The 25,747-nt window shown below is 54.1% G+C and overlaps 1 protein-coding gene across 1 annotated transcript in view; it reads left to right on the forward strand.

Annotated features, from left to right (window-relative positions):
- Window positions 1-9,138: 9,138 nt before the first annotated feature.
- RASSF5 (Ras association domain family member 5) overlaps window positions 9,139-25,747 on the forward strand; it is a 66,497-nt gene continuing 49,888 nt past the window's right edge. Inside the window, exon 1 of the mRNA XM_046682842.1 lies at window positions 9,139-9,648. Coding sequence (XP_046538798.1) covers window positions 9,198-9,648 — 451 coding nt within the window. The 5' untranslated portion in view covers window positions 9,139-9,197. The remainder of the gene's footprint in view (window positions 9,649-25,747) is intronic.

The raw sequence follows: 25,747 nt of genomic DNA on the forward strand, positions 1-25,747 counted from the left end.
TCTGGAGCCTGCACGTCCTCTGTGCCTACTCTGACTAAGGACCCGGCAAGGCAGAAGTGGGAAGGCTGAGTCCTGGAGTGTGCCATCCTCTGTGCTGCTTCTCCGGAAAAGCCAGCACCCTCTAAAGACCCAGGGGAGGGTGCTGGGGGTTTGCTTGCATCAGGCCTAAGTGGCTTCATGTGTGCCATTTGGGTCTCATGCCTATGGGTCACTTAAGCCCAGTGGGTTTGGATTCTGGGCCCCAGGAACCAGCTGCTGCCTCGATGCCCCTGGGCTCTGGGCCACCACTGGTCCGCTCTGCCTGTGTGAAGTTCAGGCCGACACTTGCGGCTCTTCAGTGGCCCTGCAGGGAAGTCCCACAAAGGATTTTCCCTGGCAGCTGTGGCTGCTTCTGGACGGCACATGGTTGGTGGAGCTCAGCAAAAGAGCCAGGGGATCCCTGAAGGCCAAGTGCAGATTCGTAGGGGGATGATATGAGCCAGGCCCTATGATCTCATGAGCAGAGCCTGGCAGGGGACGTGCTCACAGGCTTCAGTTCCTTCCAAGGCAGGGCAGAGCTACTGACACGGGTGCCTCCCCATCGCAGGACTGCAGAGCTTCTGACTCCGTCTCCGGAGGGAGGGAGGGACTGGACCAATGACTAGAGGAAGCTTGTGAGATCCTCAGGGGTCTGAAGGCCTCGTAAACTTCCCTCTCCCTTCTCTGTGGTGATCCCTGACATAACGCTGGAAACGAAGAGCCCGCTCTGTTCCTCGGACGTGAACTGAGTCCCTGCAGTGTGCCAGGCCCCGTGCTAGGTGCCAGGACTACACAGGCAACTACAACGCCTCGCCTGCCCCCGAAGGAGCTCACCTCGATGGAGGAAGGCATTTCGGTGTCACAGAGAGAGCGCTGTGACAGGAATGCACAGCTCCAGTGCACTATTGGGTCACTGTCATCACAGGGGAGGGTGTCAGGTGACTCAAGAGTGGGGTCTTGCAGGTGAGCAGTCACCTAGCAGAGAAGGCATGGAAGGCATCCCTGGCGGTAGCACTGGTGTGAGCCCAGGCACGGAAGGAACTACAAGTATTTGTGTCACTGGGGAAGAAGTGGAAGCGGAAGTCGGTGTTGAGGAAGGGGAGGAGCCAGACCCGAGAGGTCCTTGTAGGCCTCACAAACAACGTGGGCTTTACCTCAGGGAACCGTAGAAGCAGGTGGAGGTCAAGTCCAACTGGTATTTTATTTTATTTTTTATTTTTTTTATTTTATTTTATTTTTTCTGCTTTTTTCCCCCAAATCCCCCAGGCACATAGTTGTGTGGTTTTTTTAGTTGTGGGTTCTCCTAGTTGTCGCTCAACTGTTATTTTAAAGATAGGACTCTTTAGTGCCTGTGTGGAGGGTAGATTGAACCACTGTGCCTCAGTTTCCTCATCTGTAAATGGAGACGATATCTTTCAAAGTTAGGAGGAGGAGATTAGACATTGTCATAAAGTGCCTGAAATGCGATGTTGGCTCTCTGCACATGTTCCCACTCCTGCCTCCCGTGGCCATGCGGCCGTGTGCGGGGTGGGCAGAAGAGCAGAAGCTCCTGTCTCAGACAGGCTCAGGCGGTGCCTCAGATCAATCACACGTCTGGGAAGAGGCCACGCGGCATCAGCTTCATGGTGAGCGTCCTCTTAAAACAGACTGGCTCAGTTAAAGGGGACCTAACCGGAAGGATGCAGGGGCAGGTGTGGGTCCCGGGGCAGGAAGTGCAGCAGCTCCAAGGGCCTGGTGTCTCTCAGTGCCCTGGGGATGCAGGGCTGTAGTTGCTGGGTCTCTCTCAGAATCTACGCAGCTTCCTTTCTGTAGGCTGGTGTCCTGGTTCAAGACACAGATTCTGGAACCTCCTGATTCCATCAGTAAGGGTGTGGCCCAGGAGCCTGCATTGTTGATGAGCTTCCCTGGTGATTCTTGCACAAGCTAAAGTTTGAGAACACAGGCAGAGTTTGCAGATGTCCCGCAGGGGACATGCGAATGGCCCAGCACAGGCCAATCGGCAGTGATTGGTACACTGGACTTGGCACCACCCCCTGACAACCGAGGCCAGGGGAGCCAGTCTAAGGGACAGGGTCTGTCTCCACAATGGGCTGGCCATCCTCCCACGGGACCCACCATTTGCTTGCATGCGGTTGCCTCACTCAGCAGAGGAAGCCTGAAAGGATCACAGCAACTGGTCATTTGGATTTCACTTCCAAAACTGCTTCACTGGTTTCGTAGAGGGTGGAATTCCTGGCTTCTTCTACCTTCATCTCACAAAAGAGCCTTAATCAGGCATCCCCAACGGGAGGTGGTAAGGAATGGGCCAGGATGACCTGAAGTGGCTTGTTTATTTCCCTCGGAAGTTCGGAATTACAGGAGCCCCTTGAAGCAGCTGGGTCCTTTCTCTGCACCCTTCACAGGGAGTGGGGCGGGGGGAGAGAGGAAGTAGGGGGAGATAAGAGATGGAAATGAGGAAAGGAGAGAGGGTGGGAGGGAAGGAGGGGAAGATGGAGAGGAAGGGAGAGATAGAGACAGATGGAGGGGGAAAGGGAGAAAGAATGAGTGGGGAGAGGGAGCAGAAATGAGAGGAACAAGACAGAGACTCAGAGGAGAGACAGGTGCGTGTGCGCACGCGTGCTGCTGGATGGGAGCAGGTAGCCTATGGGGTCACCAGGCCGCTGTGTTTGCACTGGGCTGTCACAACCCCAGTCCATGGCCGCCTGCCAAAGCGATGGGCCCAGAGCTGGCTTAGTGCTGGAATGTAAGTGGCTGTGACTTGGAGCCTCCCCTCTGACTGAGGGGAAAAAGCTGCTGACAAATCTGCCTGGAATATCTGAGTTTTTCCAACACAGAAGGAAGAAACACACACACACACCAGTCTTATCATAAGCCTGGCAGAATGACTCGGGATGGGAAAATTCCATAACTGAGACGCAGATGGAGGAGGTGCCACCCACCCCTGCCCTCCATGGCGACATCTTCCCAGGAGCCCTCATGGCCCTGCTCACAGCCCCAGCCTGGTTTGCCCTTCTTGTCCCCAAGCTCTCTCAAGGACTAGATGCTCTCCATGGGAGCAGTGGAGTTTGGTGACACAGAGAGCCCATCCCCCTATGAGTGGGGATGGTGCCCTGCCAGTCCTCAGCCCTGGCCTGTCACCAGCACCTGAAGGCAGGAAACTCGCCCCAGTGCCCAGCAACTTTGGGGGCTGTACATGCGTCTTAATGGCAGTTCCTACACCACCTCCTCTTCTCCCAGCCCCACAGGTCTCTAGCACCTCCTGTTCTCCCTAGACCAGAGAATTCCTTCATCTCCCCCTCCCTGGGTGCAGGGGCCATGGCTAGAAGTGATGTTAAGAGGTGAGTCCTGGATTAGGTGGAGGTGGGAGCCTAGAGCCGAGTTCATTTCATTCAACATTTAATGAGCACCTCCCATGTGCCCTGCATGGTGTGATGAGAAAGACCAACAAGACCCAAGTGAGGAAGGCAAAAATGTAAAAACCTAACTGTGACTCATGTTCGGACAACTTGAATGCTGGCCACACAAGCGGCTCAATATGGGAGCCCAGGAGAAATAGCAATGAATTAGGTGTGACTGTGGCAGGCTCTATGGAGGACCTGGCATTTGGACTAGACTTGAAAGTTGAATAGGATTTTCGGTAGGGAGAGAAAAATGGGGAAAGATTTTGCTGATTCTTTAAACTGTACCTATAAAGAGAGGTCAGAGTTTTTAAACACTGCTCTTTTTACCACCCCAGCTGGGCAGTGCAAAAGCAAAATCATGGAGTTGAGTCCAGACTGTGACACCTTTTTGAGCCAGTCACATGACTTCTCTGAGCCTCAGGGTTCTCATCTGTAAAACAGGGATGCCAGTCATTCCAGAGTTGCCATGAAGATGAAGTCATTCAAGCCAAGAGTGCCTGCGCACCACATAGTGGGCATTTGATGCCTATTTCTTGAGTAAATATGTACAACATACAGCATTTTACAAAGGACTTTCACAAACACTTTAATTCCCTGACAACATTTTGTCACGGTCCCTGCTCGCAGTCCAGCCATGTGAGGTATTACCTCCATCACACGCTGCAAGCAACACTCACTTCCTGGGGAGCCGAGCTCTGTATGCAACAGGCTGCCCAGGGAGGGAAGCAAGCAGAGGGCAGAGCAGAGAGCTGTGACCCTGCACTGAAGAAGGCAGGAGCGTTTTCCTCTACAGCCCATGGATGGGTCGCATAATCTTAACCACCCGTTGCCTTGGTCCCATTTTCAAAGTGTGGCCTGTGAGTCACATTAATCAAATGCTCTTATCAGATGCAGGCCAGTTTCCAGACGTACTGAAGCAGTCTCTGGAGGTGGGGCTGGGAATACACATTTGGAACAAACTCATGGTCACAAGGTTTGGGAAGGTTTGGGGGTATTGAGTCTGCTCACTCTGGACCACCTTCACTCAGACAGACAAGGGCTCACTCCATTCAGGTCTGTGTTTAAATGGCTGCTGCTTGGGAAGGTCTTCCTGACGGCCCAACCTGACACGGTGGCCCCCGTCACGTTCCAGCCCCGTAAAGTGCTTTATCTTTCATCATAGTGCTCACGACCTGATGTCCTATCACACCTGTGTTTGTATGTTTATTATCTGGCTCTCCCACTAAAATGGAAGCTTAGGGACATGTTCACTCTATTGTCGTACCGTTAGTGCCTGGAACAGCACCTGGCATCTGGTGAATATTAGATAATTATTGTTAAATGAATAACTGCTTTATGCCCTTGAAGATGCAGTGGTCATCAGTGCTGTTTGCCAAAAATTTCCAGTTCTTTCCCATTCTGAGCACATGAAAGGACGGCTCTTCTTGTTCCCCTTGTGTTGTTGTTGTTAGTGCTGACAAGTCGACTCTTAATCCCTGTGGACAGCAGAGCGGAACCCTGCCTGGTCTTTCTGCGCCATCCTCTCACCTGCCGGCACTCCATGAGACAATGCTCTGCTGCTATTCATAGGGTTTTCATGGCCGATTTTTTCGGCAGTGGGTGGCCAGCTCCTTCTCCTAGTCTGTCTGAGTCTGGAAGCTCCACTGAAACCTGTCCACCATGGGGGACCCTGCTGGAATGTGAAATGCCAGTGGCAGAGCTTTCAGCATCATAGCAACACACAGCCACCAAAGTATGACAACCGACAGATGGGTGGTGTGGTTCCCTCACCTGGAAACAAACCTGGGCTGCGGTGGTGAGAGCATGAAATCTTAACCACTAGACCCCCAGGGCTGGTTTCTCCTTGTTAGGGTGGGCTGTATAACCAGTTCTGGCCAAGGAGCTGTGAGCAGAAGTGACTGGATCTTTTAAACGCTGATGTGGGATCCCCTAGGCTCTCTGGGTCTGGCGTGGTGACTGGCACCATTAGATGTGCTGGCTGTTCCATCAGCCTGGTCCCCGAGTGGCTTTGATAAGAGTCTCCCTGCCAACTGGCCCAGGGCATAATGGGAGTGAGAAACTTGGTTTAAAGGCCCTGAGACCTGGGGGTTATTTACGACCGCAGCGTATCCTGACCTGTCCGGGCGGGTCCAGCTCACACAGTTGTGCTGTCAGAGTCGCTGGGAGGTCCCTAAACGCTTTGGGGATTTCAGGCGACTTCAAATCCCTCAAAGCCAAACAAAACCACAAACTTCCCCTCCAGAAAGTCAGGCCCCATTCCGTCCTTCCCTTTCCCTTCCGGCTGGGAAGCTTAGTGGGGTTTGGGGACAGCCTTGAAACAACTCGCCCAGTGAGGGAACCAACACGCTCTGGGACCACCTCTGCAGTGACCTCACACGCTGACCACATACTCCAACACACTGTCATAATTCTTCCCCTTAGTTGAAAATAAAAACAGCACACCCACTCTTCTGGGAGTGAGTCACAGACAGAAAAAAGTCCACACTCTGAGCCCAGAGGACCTGCTAACACGGGGGAAAGCTCCCAGGGAGGTGTCTCAGCACATGCTGGGCTCTCGCCCTTGTAGCTTGCGAGACCAAAGACCCATCTTAACAGCTCTGAAGTTTCAGCATCAGGCACTATCTCAGATATCGTCCTGACCCTACAATGAGACTAGAGTTTATTCAGTACTTCTTTTCCTGGTTCAGAAAGAGGAATACAATGCGCGCGCGTGCGCGCGCGCGTGTGTGTGTGTGTGTGTGTGTGTGTGTGTATTGTGGGAGGGGAGGCTGTTTCAGGGAAGAAGGGGACTGGGCTGGGAGAGATGGCACCAGAGAAGGCAAGCCCCAGACAGGGAGCCTCCATTTGAGGTTCAGGGGAGGCAACTACTTCCCCTGACCTCAATTTCTTGGCTCAGGGAGATGAACCTTTAGATAAACTTGATACAGTTTTTTGGGATTGGTTACATGAAGTTATGTTATCTCCATTTTCATCTCTGTTCCCAGCCCAGAAGCCAAATGTAGGGCTCTGGCCCTGCCCCATCTCCTCCCCCATTCAGTGCTGGGAGCAGCTACCACCACCCTCCAGATCAGAGCTACAGCAGGAAAACAAACACCAGAGCGTTTTCTGTACAGCTCAGGACCTGGGCAGGGGTTTATGCCTGACTATTCCAGATAGTCCCCAGTTTCCCAGGGCCAGAGGAGACACTCATCCCATGAGCCTCTCCATCCTGGGAATCTGGGCTGGGCGGCCCATATTCATGCTTGGAGGTGGGAGGGTGGAGGACAGAGATGTGATTGTTGGCAATTATTTCACCAATAGCACTTTAAAACTGGCCTCCCAGTGATGAACTCTTTGCCAGGTCCCCTCTCCTTCTTGCCACATGAGGCTGTCACTCAGCGCTCAAGATGGGTCCACGCCCTGGACCTCACCCAGCCCAATGCTCTCCCAGGAGGGAGTGATCTCCAGATGAGTCTCCAGCCTGTGGAGATGGGTGGACAGCAGAGGGTGGATACAAGCAAATATTTCTGTACAATGCAGGTTCTGCAACAGCACCCAGAGAACAGCTTGCAGAAAAAATGGAAGAGATGGGAGCAAGAGACCACAAAGCAAACTGTACTTTCCTTTTTAAACATTCAGCAGAAACCATCCAGGAACAGTCCTCTGGCCCTCGGTTTTCCTCAGTCACGTCCTACTGAACTTCACCTGCTCCCTGGGGAAAGAACAGGGAAGCCCAGTCTCTTATCATCACCTGAGATCTAGAGCAGTGGCGACCTCGGACCAGCGGCATCAACAACACCTGGGAACTTGTTAAAAATGCAAAATTGCAAACCCCAGCCCCAGACACACCGACTCAGAAACCCTGGGGGTGGAGCCTGCTAATCTGTGATTGGCTGAGCCCGCCAGGTGGTCGTGGGGCCCCGCCAAAGTTTGAAAACCACTGCCAGAGAGAAAGGTTCAGACGGGAGAAGAAGGGTGGAGGAGGAGCAGGGGGCTGGCTCCCGGCTCACACTGCCCCATCCCAGGTCCTTCTGCTTGTTGCACTGTGGGGTTGGCTGCCGTGGTCATTGCTCCCCTCTGCCCAGAAACCACCTCATGAGCTGAGAAGCTCCAGCCTCTGCTGAGACCCTGGGACCCCGCAACATGTCCTCTGCTACAAACACGGGGGCAGAGGCTTCTAGGATGATCCCTGCCAGGAGGGAGAAGCCATGGACCAAGGCAGGCTGGGAATTCCCAGGCCACTAGACTCTAGAAATGTTAGGAATTACCTAAAAATTACCCAAGGGGAAAACAAAAAGCAACAGTGAAGATTCCCCTTGCAGACACTAGGGGGAGACCCACCTCTGTCCTGGGAAGAGAAGGGAGCGTCTCTGAGGTCTGGAGGAATTAAGACTATTTCCAAAGTTGGTTGCCAGCGACCTCTGCTAGAACCCCAAGTTTTAAGAGGACAGGCAGTGATCACTGAGTCAGAGCGGTGGAACTGGAGAGGACTGGGAAAGGACTTATCAGTCTCCTCACTCCTAGGCCAATTTATAGTTAAGAGAACTCTACAGGTTAGAGGGGGCCCGGGTCATCCGGCTGGTCTGTAAGGACACCAGGTACAAAGACCCGGGAGTCCCGGCGGCGCCTGTTTCCCACCATGGTACGGGGCTGTCTCCGTGGGCAACCGTGCGGGTCAGGCTACATAATTTGCGGGACCAAGCGCAAAAAGACAATGCCGTGCCCTCTGTTCCAAAATATTGAGACTTCCAAGACGGTCACAGCAGAGCATTAAACTAGGGGGAGGGGGTTCACGAAGCCCGCTCTGGTGCTGGTAGAGAAGGGATCTCTCTTTGGATCCCACAGGTGAACTGTTTACAGTAGATGCAAAGTAGGGCTTTGGGGGGACTGGTGTTTCCACAGGAATCACTGGGGCAGCTATGGGGAGAGGAGGGTTTGGCTTAGTTGGAAAAGCTCTCCCAATCCATGGGGCTGGAGGGTTCTCACAATCCAGGACCCAGGATCACTTCACAATCCCGGTCTTCTGAGAAAGGAATATCCTACCGGGCAGGGCTGCCGAGAGGGGAAATCCAGCGAGAGTGAAAGTCACACGCGGACAGCCTCGCCCGCCGCGGAGGCGGCTCCTCCGGGGCGGCCGCAGCGCCCCCGGTGCTCGCGTCCCTCCTCGTCATGGGACGCGGCGCCGCTGCGGGAGCGCCAGCGCAACCCGGTTTGCGACCCACGCTCGGCTCGCCGGGGGCTGCGGGCGCCGCGGGGGAGGGAGGAAGAGCAAAGGAGCACATCCCCTTGGTCGCGTGAACCCCGGAGGGTGACGGCAGGACACCCAGCCCGTGGGCTTCTCCTCAGACCCCATCCTCAGCTGAGCCCTTTCTTCCGGCCTGATCCCTCCGCTGCGCGTCTCGGGGTGCGGGTGGCGGGGGGATCTGGGGTGGGGGAAGTGATGGGAAAGGGAAAGAGGCAGGGCTGAGGGCAGACGGCCCCTACAGAAATGCCTCTTCTGAGCTGTACTGTAGAGCCTTCCCATACGAAATCCTTCAGCTGCCCCAGTTGTCCAGGCGCTTTCTGAAGACGCCCCTAAATCTGCACTCGCTCAGCCACCACCACCCCCCACCCCCCGCGCGCGCGGTGGGGTGGTTCCCTCGGGTCGTCCTTCCTGCCTCTCCGAAGTCTCCCCGCCCCCGCCCCGCCCTGCAGGCTGCGGCCCCTTTAAAGGCGCGCTCGGCGGGGCCGCCCTTCTCTCGAGGCTGACTCGGGAGGAGCGCCACCGCCGGGAGCCGCCGCCGCCAGCCGGGCACGGTCATGGCGTCCCCGGCCATCGGGCAGCGTCCGTACCGGCTACTCTTGGACCCAGAGCCGCCGCGCTATCTGCAGAGCCTGAGCGGCCTCGAGCCACCGCCGCCGCCCCCAGGCCGGTCCTCGCGCCGCTGCGCCCCCGCGCCCCTCTCCACTGCGCCCGGGGCGCACGAGGGGCGCGGCGCCCCGAGGGCTGCCTGGGGGGACCTGGAGCCCCAACCCCGGGCCTCCCGACCCGCTCGCCCTCTCCGGCCTCGTCTGCAGCAGAGACTGCGGCGGCGGCCGGGAGCGCCCCGGCCCCGCGACGTGCGGAGCATCTTCGAGCAGCCGCAGGATCCCCGCGTCCCGGCGGAGCGAGGCGAGGGGCACTGCTTCGCCGAACTGGCGCTGCGGAGCGGCCGGGGCTGGTGTGACCTGTGCGGACGAGAGGTGCTGCGGCAGGCGCTGCGCTGCGCTAGTGAGTATGCGGGCCGGGCAGAGGAGGGGCGGGGCGCGCGGGAGGACCGCAGTCCACCGGCGAGGAACTGCGAGGGGCTGGGGCACCGGCAGCGGGGGCGTTGCAGTCTCTGGTTCCAGGGGAACTTCAGCTTTAACGAAGGGAGATAAGCCCTGGAGGCACTCCGCTCCTTACTCCCCTGCCCAGTATCCTCTAGTGACTGCCTACTGCCTGGGTATGGTCATGGGGTGTTAACAAATACCTCTTCCCCTGACAGGTGCGTGCCTCCCCCCTCCCCAGACACACAGGTACACACACATACACGTGCATGCGTGCAGATTGGGCTTGACGGCAGCAGGGCAAGGTCATTCCTTTGTCCCCCATGCACCCTCTTGCTTTTGTTGTAGGTTCTTGAGAGTGGGTTATGAGACTGGTGTTGAGATGGGCATTTGACCCATGACAAAAAGTGGCTTGTTTGTCTGTGGTGCAGGCCCGTGGTCCATGTCCACTTATGGTACACCCCTCCTCCAGGGCGACCTGTTGGGACCGGGAGGAGACGTGGTTAGGCTTTGGATGGAAATGGCTGTGAGGGTGAAGAGAGCAGGAGGTCACCCTGGACCTGTGCCCTCCTGCCTTCGGCCTCTGGCCCCTCAAACCTTTGGACTCTGCTCTTACGTTTGGCTGTGCCCTGCCGCGCCCTCCTCTCCCTCCTCCTAGGGTACTGCACCAGTCAGTCATCATGCTCTGAAATTACCCAACTTGCACCAGGTCCCTTCTTCCCCAGACCTCTCAGGCCCCTCCAGCCTCCTCCTGAGCCGGGCTGCTCTCAAAGCCTGGCTACAAAACACTGAGCACCCAGTGTGTAAATATTCTGGGCAAATTTGCAGTCTTCTTGGGGGTTCATTATTTTTCTCTTCCTCCAGTTAGGTGTGTGTATTCCTTTAATCGGTATCCTCACCCCCACCCCCATATTTGCTCCTGCCATGTTTGGCAAAGGATATCCATCCCCATGTGTTTATGTGTTTAGACAGATATTTTAAATATCTGAAGCACAAAGCACAGACAGTGGCACAACCTCTGACAAGTGTCTCTGGGAATGGGTTGTGGTTTGCATCTTTCAGCAAAAGCCCTTCCCCCGTGACCACAGCCCCATGCTCCCATCTGACTACGGTCCTGGACAGCAGCAGCTTCTTCCATATCAGGAAAACCCTACCTGGCCTCTCTCTGCGCTCCACAGCCCAGGCTGGGCAGCGTGCCTCTGCTGCAGCTGGCTGTACCAAAGGAGAGCTCAGACTCTAAGCCAGGATCAAGTGGAAAGGGAAGATTGGAGGGGAAAGTGGGTGCCGCTTCTTCCAACACCAGAACTCACAGTCCAGGTGCTAATTAGGGAGGAAAGAGCAAAAGTTATAGACGTATATGTGTTGTGGGTGGAACGCTGCTGTTACATGGTAAATGCCCCTGACCTCACAGTAGAATCTAATACAACTTGCCCGTGGACGTGTTGGCAGCTTTGCCCTCTCCAGGGTCCTGGGCTACTTTACTGCATCCACCAACCCTATACACACGGAGAGAGGCAGGATCCTCGCTGTAATGGGTTTTACTGTGCTGGAATCCCAGGAAATTCACTTCATTGGAATTCTAGTTTGTATTAAGACGTTTAGGGGCTGTATCAGTTGTTGAACTTTTTTTTTTTTATTGAGGAAAGATTGGCCGTGAGCTGACATCCGTGCCCATCTTCCTCTATTTTTTATACATGGGACGCGTGCGTCAGCATGGCTTGATGAGCAGTGCGTAGGTCCGCGCCTGGGATCCAAATCGGCAAACCCCGGACCGCTGAAGCGGGACGCCCGAACTTAATTGCTCTGCCACTGTGCCGGCCCCTCAATTGTTGAACTTTTTGCACAGAGTTTTTATGATTTGTTTTTTGGTTTGGTGATAATGGTGTATTTGTGTGTGTTTGTATGTGCATATGTGTGATACTCCATGGTTAAATGAATTTATGCTCTCTTCACATTAGAATTTATTTCCTTTGATTAGTTTATAGTGTCTGGTGGTGGGAAGACCCAGGTACATGGACAGTTTGTCTAACTTTGCGTGTGACTTAGTGAAGTCTCTTCGTTTTCATGGGCTTCCATGGTCCCCATATAGTTGGTTTAATACCAACCAGGGATGTCTGAACACCAGAGAGGAACAGAGCTGGAATCAAGGGGCTGCAGAGGGAGTCTCTGTTTGTCATTGTTAATCTTTAGCTAATTGTGGACCTGTGGCTGGATGGGGGCAGCTGAGAAATGTTCTGATGTGCAAATGAGGGCTGGCAGGTGGGGACACAGCGCGCCAGGCTCACCAAGCACCTTCCTGTAGGTTGCAGGACCCATTCTATGCTGGGCTTGGTTTGTTTTATCTTTTGAAAAGCAAGGGTCAGAAATCTGACTTTTAAAAGGCAGTACCATGAAGCGATTAAGAAGATGGGCGGGAACCAGAAGACCTGGGTTTGAATCCTGACTCTGCCGCTTAGTCTCTGTGTGAGCCTGGGCGTCTGTGTTCCACTTCTTTGTTTTTAAAAATGGAGATAATAACATTACCTACTGCATCGTGTTAGTGTGAGAATTAAATGAATTAATGTATGTGAAGCGCTCAGAACGGTGCCTGGCAAAATGCAATCTGAATGTTGGATGCAACGTGAATGTTATTATCGTCCCCTCCCATCCGACAGCTCTAACCGTTTGTCTGGGCCCGTGACACCTCTTAGGATCACCTTTCCAGGTCGTGTTAAGTTTTCAGACTGCTTGGATGCTGAGCCAAGTGGGGAAGCGAGTGCCATCAGCATCCCAGGAAGGATGGGTATTAATTGTCCTCTAGAAATGTCACTCCTGCCTGCTGGCTGAGGAGCATCATCACAGAATGCCAATGGCTTAGAGGTCACCAAGACATTGGCGCCTTGTCTTTGTGTCACTTGCCCCCAGCAAAGTGCCAGCCACAGAGCACAGTCTCAGTAAGTAGTGGTTGATGAAGGTGGTGGCTTGTTTAAACTATTAAATCTCCCTGCTCTTGGAAATATGCAGAAGGGCAGTGGCACGTGAGTGACATCTTCTGAGCAGGAGGCTGACACTGGGTAGCAACTGTGTTGGCAAAATGGGCTTTGCATAGGGGAAGCGTTTAGGAAACTGTCTTCCCGCCGTCTGCCTGCCTTTTTTGTGAAAGAGTCTCTAACTTAAGCTCACCCCGACTTCAAAATCAGTACCTGGCTCTGATTAATGCTGGATTTGCCAACAGGAAAGTTCAGAGTTAATATTAATTTTCAGGATTAAAGAAATCACGTTTGTCAGATAGAGAAGGAAATCCAGTGGGGATGGGCGGGAGAGAGAGAGGCAGAGAGATGACGGTGTGAATGCAGGGGTGTGTGCAGGGAAGGGGTGGGAATCCATTCCCAGCATTCCAGGAGGGAATGGTCAACAGCAAAGAACCAAACGCCTCACCACCAGTGCCCTTTGCTTTGTTCTTAAGGAACGTCCCTGCAGGTCGTGACCCTTTCTTCTGTAGAAGGCACAGAGAGTTGACCTTTTACCTTTCATCTTGTTTTGGTGGATATGTAAGCCATCCTGGACCAGGGAATGGTCTGGAAAGTGGGGAAACCTAAGCCCAACTCAGCATTCTAGGCGGGATGCTTGGACCCCTGCGCATTGCCTGTGAGGGCTGTGCGTCTGCCCCTGAGCCGCTCTCTCTCCGGAGGGGCGTTGTTCAGAGCTCTGAAGTGTTCACTGATTGGAATCACAGGGTTGAAGGGGGCCTGGGGCTCCTCGTCCTAACCTTTCCTTCCTGCGAGGGACTTTAATTACGGAGTGAGTGGAGGTCTGCCTGGGGCCTTCAGGGACGAGGACAGGGGACTTTCTTGGTGAGTGAGGCTGGTGTGTCGAGGGGCCCGTGGTGCAGCCCTTCCAGCCCTGTTTGACCCTACACTATTGGCTGGGCTGAAGCACCTCTCTGCACACACGGAACCACCCACGTGGCAGGCACCAGATCCCGCAGACCCTGCCTGGCTGTGGGTTCTTTGGAGAAGATATTACTGGGACATTGACACGGAGTCTCCCTGGGGCAGACCCAGGGACCTCAGACACTTGGAAGATGTTTCATTGGTCCGGTGCACACAGCAGCGCTGAGGTGTGTGGCTTGAAGTATTGTCCTTGATTTAGGCCCATGTTTGGCTTGGGAGGTTAGGAAATTGAAGCACTGACGTGGACGTTGTTTTGTTAAGGGTCCTGGAATCCCCCCCTCCAGTCGCTTCCCTGCCCCTGGCTCTGATTGGGGTCTTCTTCGGAAAAGTTCTAGTGGAGTGTGTGCGTGCGTTTGGGGAGAGAAAGGACCTGGAATGCTGGGAGAGGCCCTCAGAGGTCCCCAAGCGCGATCCCCTGTTTCCTCTCCTCCCTGCTTCCTGTCTTCTCAAAAGATGAAAGTGAAAGGATTAACTGTGGGCCTGATTGTCCCCCTATTCATCAGAGCAGGAAATTTTCTGATTATGGAGTGAGGGGGGCTTGAATCCCAGGTACAGTCAAAAGTGATTAATGCCGCTTGTCTGCCGGCCTAATTAGACTGGGTAATGAACGCGCGGATTCACCTGCTGATCCCGCGGAGTTCTTGGGGAAAGTGAATTGACATCTCCCCTCTGCTCTCAGCGTTTGGTCTGGAATCCTCTCTCTTCTTCCAAGTTTGTGAGTGAATCAGCCAGTGCCAGGCCTGGCGGGTGGGCCCTGAGGGACAGGGAGAAGACAGCCGCGGCGCAGCCCGAGGCCCTGCTGGAGTGGGGTGCCTGCAGCTGCCTTGGGGCTCCGGTGGACCCGCCCGCCTGCGGAGGAGCACGGGAGGAATTGTTCGCAGGTCAGCGGGGCCTCCTCTGAGGAGCCCAAGCGTTTCCCTGCTCTCGGCCACATTCATCCTTGGAATGGCTTCGTGAGGTCAGGACGCAGCGGGGTGGCTGTGGGGAGGTCTCACGTGGCGGGGAGGAGTCGCCCATCTACCTGGCTAGGGGCAGGGGCATGTTAGGACCTCTCAGGTTGGGCGAATCCCACTGTCCGCGAAGGCCTTGGCAGCCATCTCAGGCTGTCAAGCCACCTCCCTCCTTCGGGCCATGCCCGGCTCCCCGATGCTCTCCTGTGGAGCCTTCTCTGGCTCCCCACACCCACCCCTCATCCCTCTGTCTCCCCATGGGAGGAGCTGCTCGCGGTTCTTGCTCTGCCCCGGGTCCTAGTAAGGCTGGACCTAGTAAGGATGAGGAAGCTGCAAACACGTCTCTAGCCTCTTTGGAGGCCCTTCCGGTTTGCATTCCTGGGATGACAAGGTGAGTGTTCTGGGCAGGCGAGTCTCTGTGGGTGTGCAAAGCATTCAGACAGAGCATTCCCTCACCCGTGCTTCCATCAGCCCTGGCTCGTGTGGTCTCCTCACCGTGCTCGCAGGTTGGCCGGTGCTGGGGGAGGATGCTTGCTGCCTCTCCAGACGGCTCCTCCGCTGACTTGGGCGCCCACTCCTCCCGCGGGGCTCTGTTCCGGCTCTCCCCAGGCTGGGTCGGGGAGTAGCTGATGCTGGAAGGCCAGCCCTGACCAAGGAGATGGTTGTGCATTTAGTCACTTTTGTTTTTTTTCTAAGAGCTTTAGCAAGCTTCTCTCCGAATGTTCAGGGCCAGGTCTCGGGGTTGGAAGGGCGCTGAGCCAGCTTAGGCTTTGGGGAAGAGCCAGGAGGCCACAGTGATGATGGCAGACAGGGCAGCAGGCTTGGTTCCCTGAGGGTGCTGGTTTAAGTGGAAAAAAATGGGTGCTCGAGAGTAGTCCTGGACAGCCCCGCCCCAAGGTCAAGGCTGTCTTGACTCAGACCCCGGGGGGGTGATATTTGGCTGTTCTCTGAAGCACCCCCACAGCATGCTGAGGAGACGTGGGTGGGCCCTGAGAGCTCTCCATGGTGTGGTCTTTGGCCAGAGCGGCCGACAAGTTCCTGCAGGGCCCGCTCCAGCCTGCCTGGGTTTCCTGGAGTAGAGAAGGCTCCTGAGAGATGCACCCGAGGAAAGCCCTGACGCTGGTTCTTTTTCTGCTCCTTTTGGAGAGGGAGGAGGAAGAGCAGCAGGGTCCCTCCTGGCATGGTAGCCATGTGCCCAGCCTCCCCATGAGAAGACCCTGTCTTGGCTGAGGGGTCTGGTGACCCCTGGTTGCTATAGCAGGTCCTGGATTTTCTTCAGGATTGTCCTCCCCACACCTCCCGCCCAGGCGCCATTGAGGGCATGGAGGGGAGAGTAGAGCTGATGTTGTGCTGAGGGTTTGCGAGAAGGCGGTGTTGGAAGTTTAGTCTGTTCATTCCTGTGTGTCACTGGGCGGGTGGGCAGGTGGCTGGGTATGTCACTCACCTGTGACCACAGTGGGACTGGGTCACATGTACTCTTCAGTGAAGGGCCTGCATGCCACCTTCTGCTCCCCTCCCTGTTCCTTGAACAAACATTCCGAGGGCGGGGCAGATGTGACCCAGACATCTGCAGTGGCTATTGGCAAGGGCTGCTAGAACTCGAGAACTTGGCTTCCGTGGACCTTAAAGAAATGAGACCCCAGGTTCACGAAAGTCAGGCCTAAAAGAAGAGTGATGTTCTTTTTTTATCCTTTTATGTTTTGTTTCTACTGGACGTTGAATCTGGGAAAGAATTATCATAGTGTTCGATGAGCCTTCTAGAATGGGAATGTTCATGTGGAAAAGAAGAGTTGGGAATGGCCAAGAAATTGTGAGAGCAGAGGTGACCTTTATCTCAGAGAGGACTTGGCTGTATCTAGAGTGTTGTCTTGTGTACTGGCTTTCGAGGTAGGCAGGGCTGGTTGAGTCACAGCCATCTCACAGATGAGGAAACACAGCATTCAGGGAGTCCAATGACTTCTCCACGATGACCCAGATCGTTAGGAGCAAAGCTGGCACCAGAACCGACACAGCATTTTGCCCGATGAGCTCACATCATTGAACAGGCAAGTTAGTTGAGTTTCCTCACTCAGGTGCCTCAGTTCTGCCAGTGAGATGTCCATAAAATGAGGTACAGAAACAAAGGAGGGTGAGCCAAGGGTGGGGAAGCCGTGTGCCAGCTGGAGAATCAGGCAGTGCCTGGATAATTGAGAGCTGGCTGCACTTCAGCCTGTTTTCAGCGTTTGGTTTCTAAATAGACTTTCAGCATGCGTACATCATGGAATCTTTAAACAAAGGGCCAAGTTTCTCTAAATCCCAAGATAAAAGAAGCAAGTGTTTCTCCCTGCCCTCACCCCACCCCATTGGTGTTAGGTGTGTGTGGAGGGGTGGGCGTGGAAATGCAAGATCTTTTCCTGTTCCGTGCCTCCTCCTTGCTGTGACCCAGTGTCACAGTGCATGACACAGGACTAACCAGGAGAGTGAGCTTAGGCTGAGTCTCAGAGGGGCAGCTAGAGTGAAGAGTTGCATAGGGACTGGAATATAAAGTGAGGTTTGCATAAAGGACCTCTGGCTCCATCCCAGGCAGTGGTGTGGCCACATGGGGAACAGGACATCTGGGGAAAGCACCCCCCCCCCAGCCCTGGCTGTGTATTTCTGCAAACCTACACAAATCAGGCTCTCATTTGGGTATTATCCCTTACTTTCTTTGCTGACTTGGAGGAAGCTGGTTTTTCCATCCAAGTTGAGTGGATGCTGGAAGTTTTGTGGTTTCTGTTGGAACAATTATGTCCTTTCTGTAACTGAGGAAAGTATTAAAAATCCGAAGAAACCTCAGAGATGCCTTCCTATTCAAATGGAACGACAGATTCCAGCTGTAACTTGAGAGTTTTCAGAGAGAAGTTTGAACATGCGTTACGTAAATGTGTATTCTAGTGGCGAGTGTTTTTCAAAGCAATCTGGAGGTACATTTGTATGAATAGGGTATTTCAAGGTGAGAGTATATTGTAACCCCTGCACTTAAGATGGTGAAAGCTGTTCCTTCAAATTATGTTGGGCCTCAGCTGGACTCCCTCTTCAGCATGGGGGTCATCGGGCCAATTCTTAGATGTTGCGGGCAGCAAGAGGTCATCGCAGGCATTCTCCTGCCTCTGGATAGTGCTCCTCGTACAGCATCCCTGCAGTAGAAAAGCCATCAGGTTTCAGAGAGTCAGGAGAGAAGATTCTAGAGCCTCCCAGAGCCCTGTCTCCAGTCTCTGCCAGTTCTTTCCTGCTGACTTCCCCAGTGGCTTAAGCTGTGAACAGCTCTGTGATGAGGAGAAAGGAGAAGTGAGGTCAGTCTATCCCCCAGCCCAACTGGGGCATTCAGGAGGGATTTTCCCCTGTCACATGTGACTCGCGTTTAAAAATCCCCCAGCACGGGAGTGTTCTCTTCTCTGAGGGTGGGAGTGGGAACGCCACACTTGCCTGAGCTCAGCCAGGCGGGATCCTGGGCCCTCTTGGGATCTCATGTGCAAGGATCACAGCGGAGCAAGGAACGCAGGCTTCCAACCCTTACTGGGTGGCCCCAAGTGTCGTTTTAGGCCTGGACTCACTTAGGACCCTCTTCCGTGCAGAGGTTGCTGAGTAATTAGAGGAACACAAAATAGGCCATGGGCAGCCCAGTCCCCCTGAGGAGCCGCCAGAGAAAGACCCAGTATCCCGGCCTGAGCAGGGGTGGCGTTTGGGATGTTTCTGTCTTAGATAACTGACTTGTGAACGATGTGCGTTTGTTATTGCACCGAGTGCTGAGGCCCTCAGTAGTGAGGGGTGGGGGGGTCTAAAATGGGGGTCTCCTGGCCAGATTTCCTCTGAGAAGGCAGGCGACGGGGCACCCACTGGAGGATCCGAGTGCCGCTTAGATTTGTTCTGCCAACGTTTTCTTCCAAGTGGGCTGAGGACGTGGCCTTTGGGATGGGGGGCCGTCAGCCTTCTCTGTGACCCAGAAAACTACAAAGGAGCACAGCCAGGTGGGCAGCTGCATGAGGAATAACAGAGCTCAGCTCTGAACTCACGAAGGTTGCCTCCTGGATCTACTGCCAGGAGACCCACACAGACGTGTCCCTGCCCCTCCGTTCCTGCGCGCCCCAGTCCTCGGTGGTCCGTCTCCTCTGCCTGAAGACCGGGCTCTCTCCTTCCCCTGCCGCTGGCCCCACTGGCGGCTGGCAGAGGAGTTCTGGAGCCTCCGGGCGGCGTGGGAGCGGCACCGCTCCTCGGCAGCTTTCCTGGAAGGCTTGCTGCCTGTCCACTGCCAGTCGGCGTCTTGGCCTGGGTGACAGGGCCTCTGGGGACTTCCCCACTGGGACGGGGTTGCTTCTGGGAGTCAGCATTGAGGGGACGCCCCGTGAGCACTTTGAGAGCAAGAGAAGAACATTTCTTTCCTTTTTAAGAGAGCCTCTGTTCTTTTCTTCTTTTCTCTTTCTCCGTTTGCCTGTCACCTCTTCTCTGCCCAGGTGTCTGGTCTCAGATAAATGGTCCGACCCTCGTTAAGCAACACTGCCTCCTTGTGGGCCAGGGGCTGAGAGCCTCGGCTCTTCCTGCCCTGGGCTTAGCTGGGGGAGTGTGAATCCGCCCGGTTGTCCCTTGGGAGCCTGTACAGCTGGTCAAGCATTATTAACCCGCCGCCCTGAAGAGATCCATTAACGAGCTCCGGCCCGGCGCGCGGTGTGAGGTAACCCATCACTTTCGTCCTCTGTGGAAACTTCGGAGACATTGATTTTCAGATTCACAGGCGCTACTCAAGAGTGCGACTCGGGGCAGGCTCTTCCTGCAGCCTGCTTGGTGGGGGCATTTTTATCTTATCAAGCTAAAAGCCCCAGGAATAGAAAGTTTTCCGCTCGGGGAGGTGGAGGGGAAAGGACCTCAGCTGGGAAGGAGAAGGCATCGGTCAGGCTGGGCTGGTTCGTCCCCAGGTCCCAGGTGTCTGTGACTTGCTTTGGAAGAGCTGCGAGGCTGGGCTGATTTGAGCAAAGCCCCGGGTCACACGAGGCCCACAATCTTCCCTTGGGGCCAGTGACTCCCCGACTCGTCACTCCATCCCTGACGCCAGGCCTGGAGAGAAGCTATTGATCTCCCGCAGCCAGCTGATGACGGAGGGCCGGGATGAGGGGCCAGCCGCCGCCTGCTTCGGAACCGTCGCTGCGCGGCTCCAGCGGCTCTTCCGCAGGCTCCCTAAGTGCCGTTTGGGATCCGAAAAGCTCCAGGCCCTGCAGAGGTTCCGCCATGAGGCCCGGCTGGCTCTCGGTAGGTCCAAGATGCTCCCGCTGGGAGCAGTCAGGGGCTGCTTGGGTTCTGAGTCTCGGCCTAGTGGCCTTGCCCGTGGGGAAGGGAGTGCAGGAGCCTTCTGGCAGCCTGGTATTTAATACTGAGTGCAGCACCACTCCTAGGCCCCCTGACTCCCCAGGGACAAGGCTCAGGTGCGGCCACCCTGCCAGGGTTAGGTGGAACAGCAGGCCTGAAAGGATGTGGTCAGCCCATTTCAGAGTCCTGTGTTGGCCGTGGGTTTTAACAGCCTTTCCTTGCCTGAGAATTAGGGCTGAGCAGTGATCTTAATCTGGGTCCCTGAGCTGGTGGAATATGGGTGTCTTAGGTGACCACCATTTTCCATTCTGCCCAGCCTGTAGCTCTGAGGGGTGTCAGATCTTGCCAAGATGCTGAGTCAGCCTTCCGAGGCCCCAGGAGCAGTGAAGTTCCCTAGGCAGAGGGTTCTCACCGGCATGGTTAGTGGAGGTACCTGTGGAGCTGGAGGCTGCTGGGTGGGACACAGCTGGACAGGAGCTCCAGCCTCAGGCGGTGACTGTGGCTGGGGGGGGGGGGGGGGGCCTTCCCTGGGCACTAATTAGGGTAAGAATAGTCCTTGCTTGGGGAACGATAATAGGACAGTGTGCGGTGAGTAAGAGAAGAGAAAGAGAGACAGTAGCAATTCAAATTTTCATAGAATCTTAGGTCATCCTGCTCCCTTTTCAAAGAAAGGAGATAGGGGCCAACTGACGGCCCGTTGGTAACAGCTCCAGGATGGGATCCCGGCACCTGCCTTCCAGCCTAGGGTTCTTTCTGCTGCATCATGCTACCTACAGCATCTTATTTTTCTGCAGCATTCATCTGCTAAAGATTCAAAGCGTTTTTGTCTGTCTGTTTTTAATATTGTGCGTTCTCTCTCGATCCCTGCGTGGGGAGAATGGGAAAGGGATCTTCCTGTTTCACAGATGAGGCGGCTCAGAGCAGTAAGGCCCCTCGCTCAGGGTCAGAAGTGCACAGCCAGGCCTGGGACCCCTCGGACTCTGCTCGTCTTACTGACCTTCAGCCGCTTCTCTGTGATGGCTGGGTCTTTGGAGCACGTAAGCTTTCCTTGGGACTCCCGCCCCGTTTGTCTCCAGGCTGTTCTCATACATATTCAGGAGCAAATGGGTGGCGAGGTCTTAGGGATGGAACTAGACTGAAAAGTCATCTCCAGGCTAAGTTTTTGAATGCAGAGTTGGAAAGACAATATGGTCTTAGCTGTGGAAAATGTAATTTTTCTGATTAAGATTTTACCTCTTGAGAAGTGGGAATTTTAATTCATCTAGACCTAATCCCCATTTGGAGACAAATACCTTTTAGCCAGCCTGAATAATTTATCCTCATCAATAGCCTAATACACACTGTGACCCTCACTGAGAAGACAGCTGGATGCTGAGTTCCTCGATTTAAATGCTCAGTAGCGTCTTCATGTTCATCCTCTCCCACCCCCCTTAAGAATTATTCAACAGATCTTTTCCTTGCTCCTTTGCTGTTCAGCCCAAGGAGCTATGGGTTTAAGACTCAATAAGGCCTGGAGTAGCAGCGTGAAGGTTAGGGCGAGTGCTGGACTGCACCTCTGACGTGCTTGGTAACTTGTGTTCGTGCTCAGACTTAATTCTTTGGAAGAGGAGGGGAAGACAGGGCCTTAAAGATGGTGGAGCAGCAGGCTATGCACTATGGATTTCTAGAAGAGCTCATCTTACTGCAGGACTCTGTGAGCAACCTGTACTGTGGCATTTAAGGAAATGGCCTTGGAACCAAGCCACCTTGAGTCTGGATCTTGGATTCCTGGCTGTAGGGCCTTCCACATAGAGATTAACCTCTCTGAGCCTCGGTTTTTCCTAGTGTAAAATGGGGAAAGAATACCAACCTCAGGCTAGTGTTACATGGATTGAACATAACTTCGGATGTGAACCAGTTGACGTGATACGTAGCAGGCCCCTCATTAGCACCTGCTGTTCCTTAGTGCTCCCAGAAAGACTTTTAGCAACTCCCATCTGTGCAAACCCCCAACATACTGTCTGCTCTTCCATCGCACCTGGGCCCAAGTGGGCTACCTGCCTCTCAGTGAAAGAGACAGGGCTTGAAGTTTGCCCGGGCAGAAGTAGAGGAGGGGCATGAAACTCTTAGACACATTCTCTGGAAAAATCCCTATCACTGAGTCCACCATACCACTTAATTAACGGGCAAGGCTAGATTGGCCCACTGGGCATCACTGGGAGCTACACAAGCATGTTGCCAAGGAGCAAGTCATATATCACTTTACAAGGCTGCTGGGGGCCCAGCGGGAAACTGGCCTGGGTCTCTCCAGAAGTCTCTGGTGGTCCCAGCTACAGGGCTACAGCTGCAAAGAGGCCTTCGTGTGCTTCCTGCAGAGAGGGCCTCGACGTACTCTACTTACTTCTCTCCTCACTGCAAAAAGTCTTCTTTCACCTGGTTCGTTGGTGATCAGCACTTTGATGCAAGTGACGTCGGAGCAGATGTGGAAAAACCAGCTGGATACAGCAGGCTGGTCTTCCCAGAAAGGCCTGAACCTGTCTGCCCCTGGCCTCCTGCAACCTCCCGGCACTCTGATCGGGCACACTGTGTGCATGCACCTGTGTGTACAGTCACATGTGCATGTCTGTCTAAGCTTCCCCTACTGCCCTGTGGGCTGCAGGTGCCCAGGCAGGACCTCTGGCTGTTCTGGTCTTTGGAGCCTATGGGACACCACCAGAAATATACTCAAGGTTAGCAAGAGGCTAGGCCGCCCTTTGCCCTCTCTCAGAGATGGTGTTTGCTTTAAAAACAAAAGCAAAAAAACAAGAAAACCCTCAAACTTCTCGTTCCATACCTGCCCCTCACTGCTAGGCCCATGTCCTTTCTCTGTCAGCTCCCTGCTCTCCTCCTTTTTGTCTCCTCAGGGGCCCCAGGGACGGGGGGAGAGGGCGCCAAGCCCTGGGGTGGGGGACCCCACCTGCTTTGTCTCTCTTACACCCAGAGCAGAGTGACACATGCCTGTAGGAGGGGGCAGCCCCTCCCGAGCAGGCCTGAAGCCAAGAGGGCATCTGGCAGCCCCACACTGGCTTTCAATACAGGGGCTTGTTGCTCTTTGTTAAATTCCCTTAAATCCAACTCTCTACAGTATTTTAAAGTATTTTTTATTTTCTTAAGGTGCCCTGGCAATAGCACTTATTTTTTCCCATGGTGACAAAGTAGGATATATCTATATTAGAAAAAGAAAAAATATATATATGTATATGTATTCCTTTCATGTGCTTGTTCCTGTGATGGAGTCTCTGGCCGTGGCTGGCTGTTCTGTAGGACAGTGCTTGACTTAGGAGGCCCTAAGGAAACACACGTTCAATGAAGCCATGTGTGCGCACATGAAAAACTGACTGATCGCTAGGTAAATGGGGAAAGACGGGAGACGTAACTATGTACCTGGGTTTAATATTCTGCGTCTCTCTGAGCCCGTGTCCTGATGGGTGCACATACTTCTATAGCTCCTCTTCAAAAACTGTGCCAGGTCTTTGCACTTCTATGTGTATGGCTACATTTTTTTTTTTTTTTTTGAGGAAGATCAGCCCTGAGCTAACCACCGCTAATCCTCCTCTTTTTGCTGAGGAAGACCGGCCCTGAGCTAACATCCATGCCCATCTTCCTCTACTTTATATGTGGGACACCTACCACAGCATGGCGTGACAAGTGGTGCCATGTCTGCACCCGGGATCCGAACCAGCGAACCTGGGGCCGCCCAAGCAGAACATGTGAACCCAACCGCTGCAGCACCGGACCGGCCTCTGTATGGCTACATTTTAAATACAACTTGGAAAAACTTTTCGAATGTGGTGTCAGAAGGTCCAGATGACAAATCCACAAACTTCTTGCACATCAGGAATGAGGTCCATTTGGCTTTCCCATTCTGAGACCCCATCTCAAATCATTTAATTTTACGTTTTTCCAAAATCTATGGCCCCTTACCATTGTTGGCCAAGGAGAGGATTCTCAGCGATGCTCTGTGATGTCCCACTGAGGGCCTTCAGACTGCCTGTCTCTGTCTTCTCCGTCCACATGTCCGCCCGAACATCATTGTCATCAACAAGCTGTACTGAGTGAGGCCACAGTGCCTCAGTATAAAAAGGCCAGGAAAATTAGGGTGCATTTCTTTAAGCATCGCTGGGAAACATAATGTGTCTAATAATGGAATACCAAAAAGAATTCAGTCAACCAAAAGATTAATTAAAATTAAAAATTAAAAATAGTTTTGCTGTTGGACGAAGACTGAATTGATTTAAAAGAGTTAATTTTAGACAACTGTGGGAATTATGGTTACAACAGAATGTAAATGTTATAAACATTGGAAGCATAAATAATGTAGTAAAAATCGGAGGGTGGGTGCAGAAGAGGCTGGAGGGAGAGTTCTGGCATAGTCCTAGCAGGGAATCAGTTAATACTATCTAAAGTTGAAGCATGAATTGTTTAAAATTACTCAACTCTATTAATTTTGTTTGTAATTTAAACATATGTACACATACACACAGGGCGGGGTGGGGGTATGCTTCAGGGCGCAGCACCCCCAGAGCAAAGTGGCGTGAAACAAACCATGTGGGAAAGGTGCCTTGGGGTCTGGCCTGTCCCCTGCCTCACTGGGCACAGGGCGGGCGCTGCCTGATGCTCCCCTCACTTCCTGCATCATCATCGTCCTAACTTGCCATGAACTGCCCTGCCCTGCCCTCCCTCCACCCGCCTCTCCCCAGACACCCCGGCCAGTCTTCCTTTGTTGGAGCTTTCAGCCTAGGGATGTATGGTTGTGTTGGAGAAAGATGATTAATGGGGCTGCCTGAGAGGCACACCCACCCACGCCCACCCATGCGGGGCAGGACTGTGCCTCTGCAGGCCAGCCGGGGCGCCAGTGTCCGCCAGGCTGGCCGGGTGTGTTTGGGAAGAGAGTGCAGGGGACACTTCCAGCCTGCCTGGAACTATGACAAGAAGCCTGGCTCAGGGAATAAGCAACTGACCCATTAGACCCGGGGACCAAGACCCCAGAGAGAATTTTAATATCTGCTGTGGCCCCTCAGCAGTACGTGGGCAGAACCTTTTGCTTTTCTCTTCAGTACAAAAGGGTCACTCAGAAGTGCACATGTCAACGCCACCCAGCTCTGCCACATGCAAAACTGATACAGTCATTTTGGGTGGGGACCAGGATCTTGAGGAGGCCTCGTGTCCTCAGTGCAACCAAGGCTCCCCAGCGCCACCCCAGCTCTGGAGCACTTTCCCTCCTCAGCATGTTTGACCTGGGGAGCCTGCTCCCCACGCAGCCCGCCCCTCCCAGCCCTCTGTTTCACATGGGAACTGAACATCGGGGCCAGATTCTCGCATGTTCAGACGTGTCCTCTCTTGGCTCTGCACATGGAGACAGCAGCCCCAGTGCATCCAGCTGCCCACCCTGCCTGTCCATGGCAGGCTGGGTCATGGGCCTGGCTTCCAGGTTGCTTCTCTAACCCAACATCGACCCTTCCTGTTGGCTTCCTGGCTTGCTTTCTGGCACATTCTGTCGGTGGGCGGGGGGGCGGGGCACGGGGAGGTTCTGGAGTTGGGATTGTGTGGTTCAAGGGAGCAGCTGTATGCCTCCAGGCTGGGGTCGGGCGTGCTGGTGCCCTCCGAGGTAGCCTGTCCTCTGAGACAAGGAACTACATTGTGTGGTCTCTAGAGGACTGGGGTTCTGGCTCCTTCCTGGAAATGTGAAGATGCAGATGTCTTGCGCTGGCCACCTGACCCCAGGAGTGGGGACTGTCCATCCCCTGCTGCCAGCCTCACTCTGAGTTTAGCCAGGAGTATGAAAAACGTATAGATTGTGTTGATTTTGGCAGTTGCTTCAGACCTCCAAGCTTCACTAATCACT

Source organism: Equus quagga, chromosome 13, assembly GCF_021613505.1.
Source record: "Equus quagga isolate Etosha38 chromosome 13, UCLA_HA_Equagga_1.0, whole genome shotgun sequence".
In the NCBI taxonomy this organism is placed as follows: Eukaryota; Metazoa; Chordata; class Mammalia; order Perissodactyla; family Equidae; genus Equus; species Equus quagga.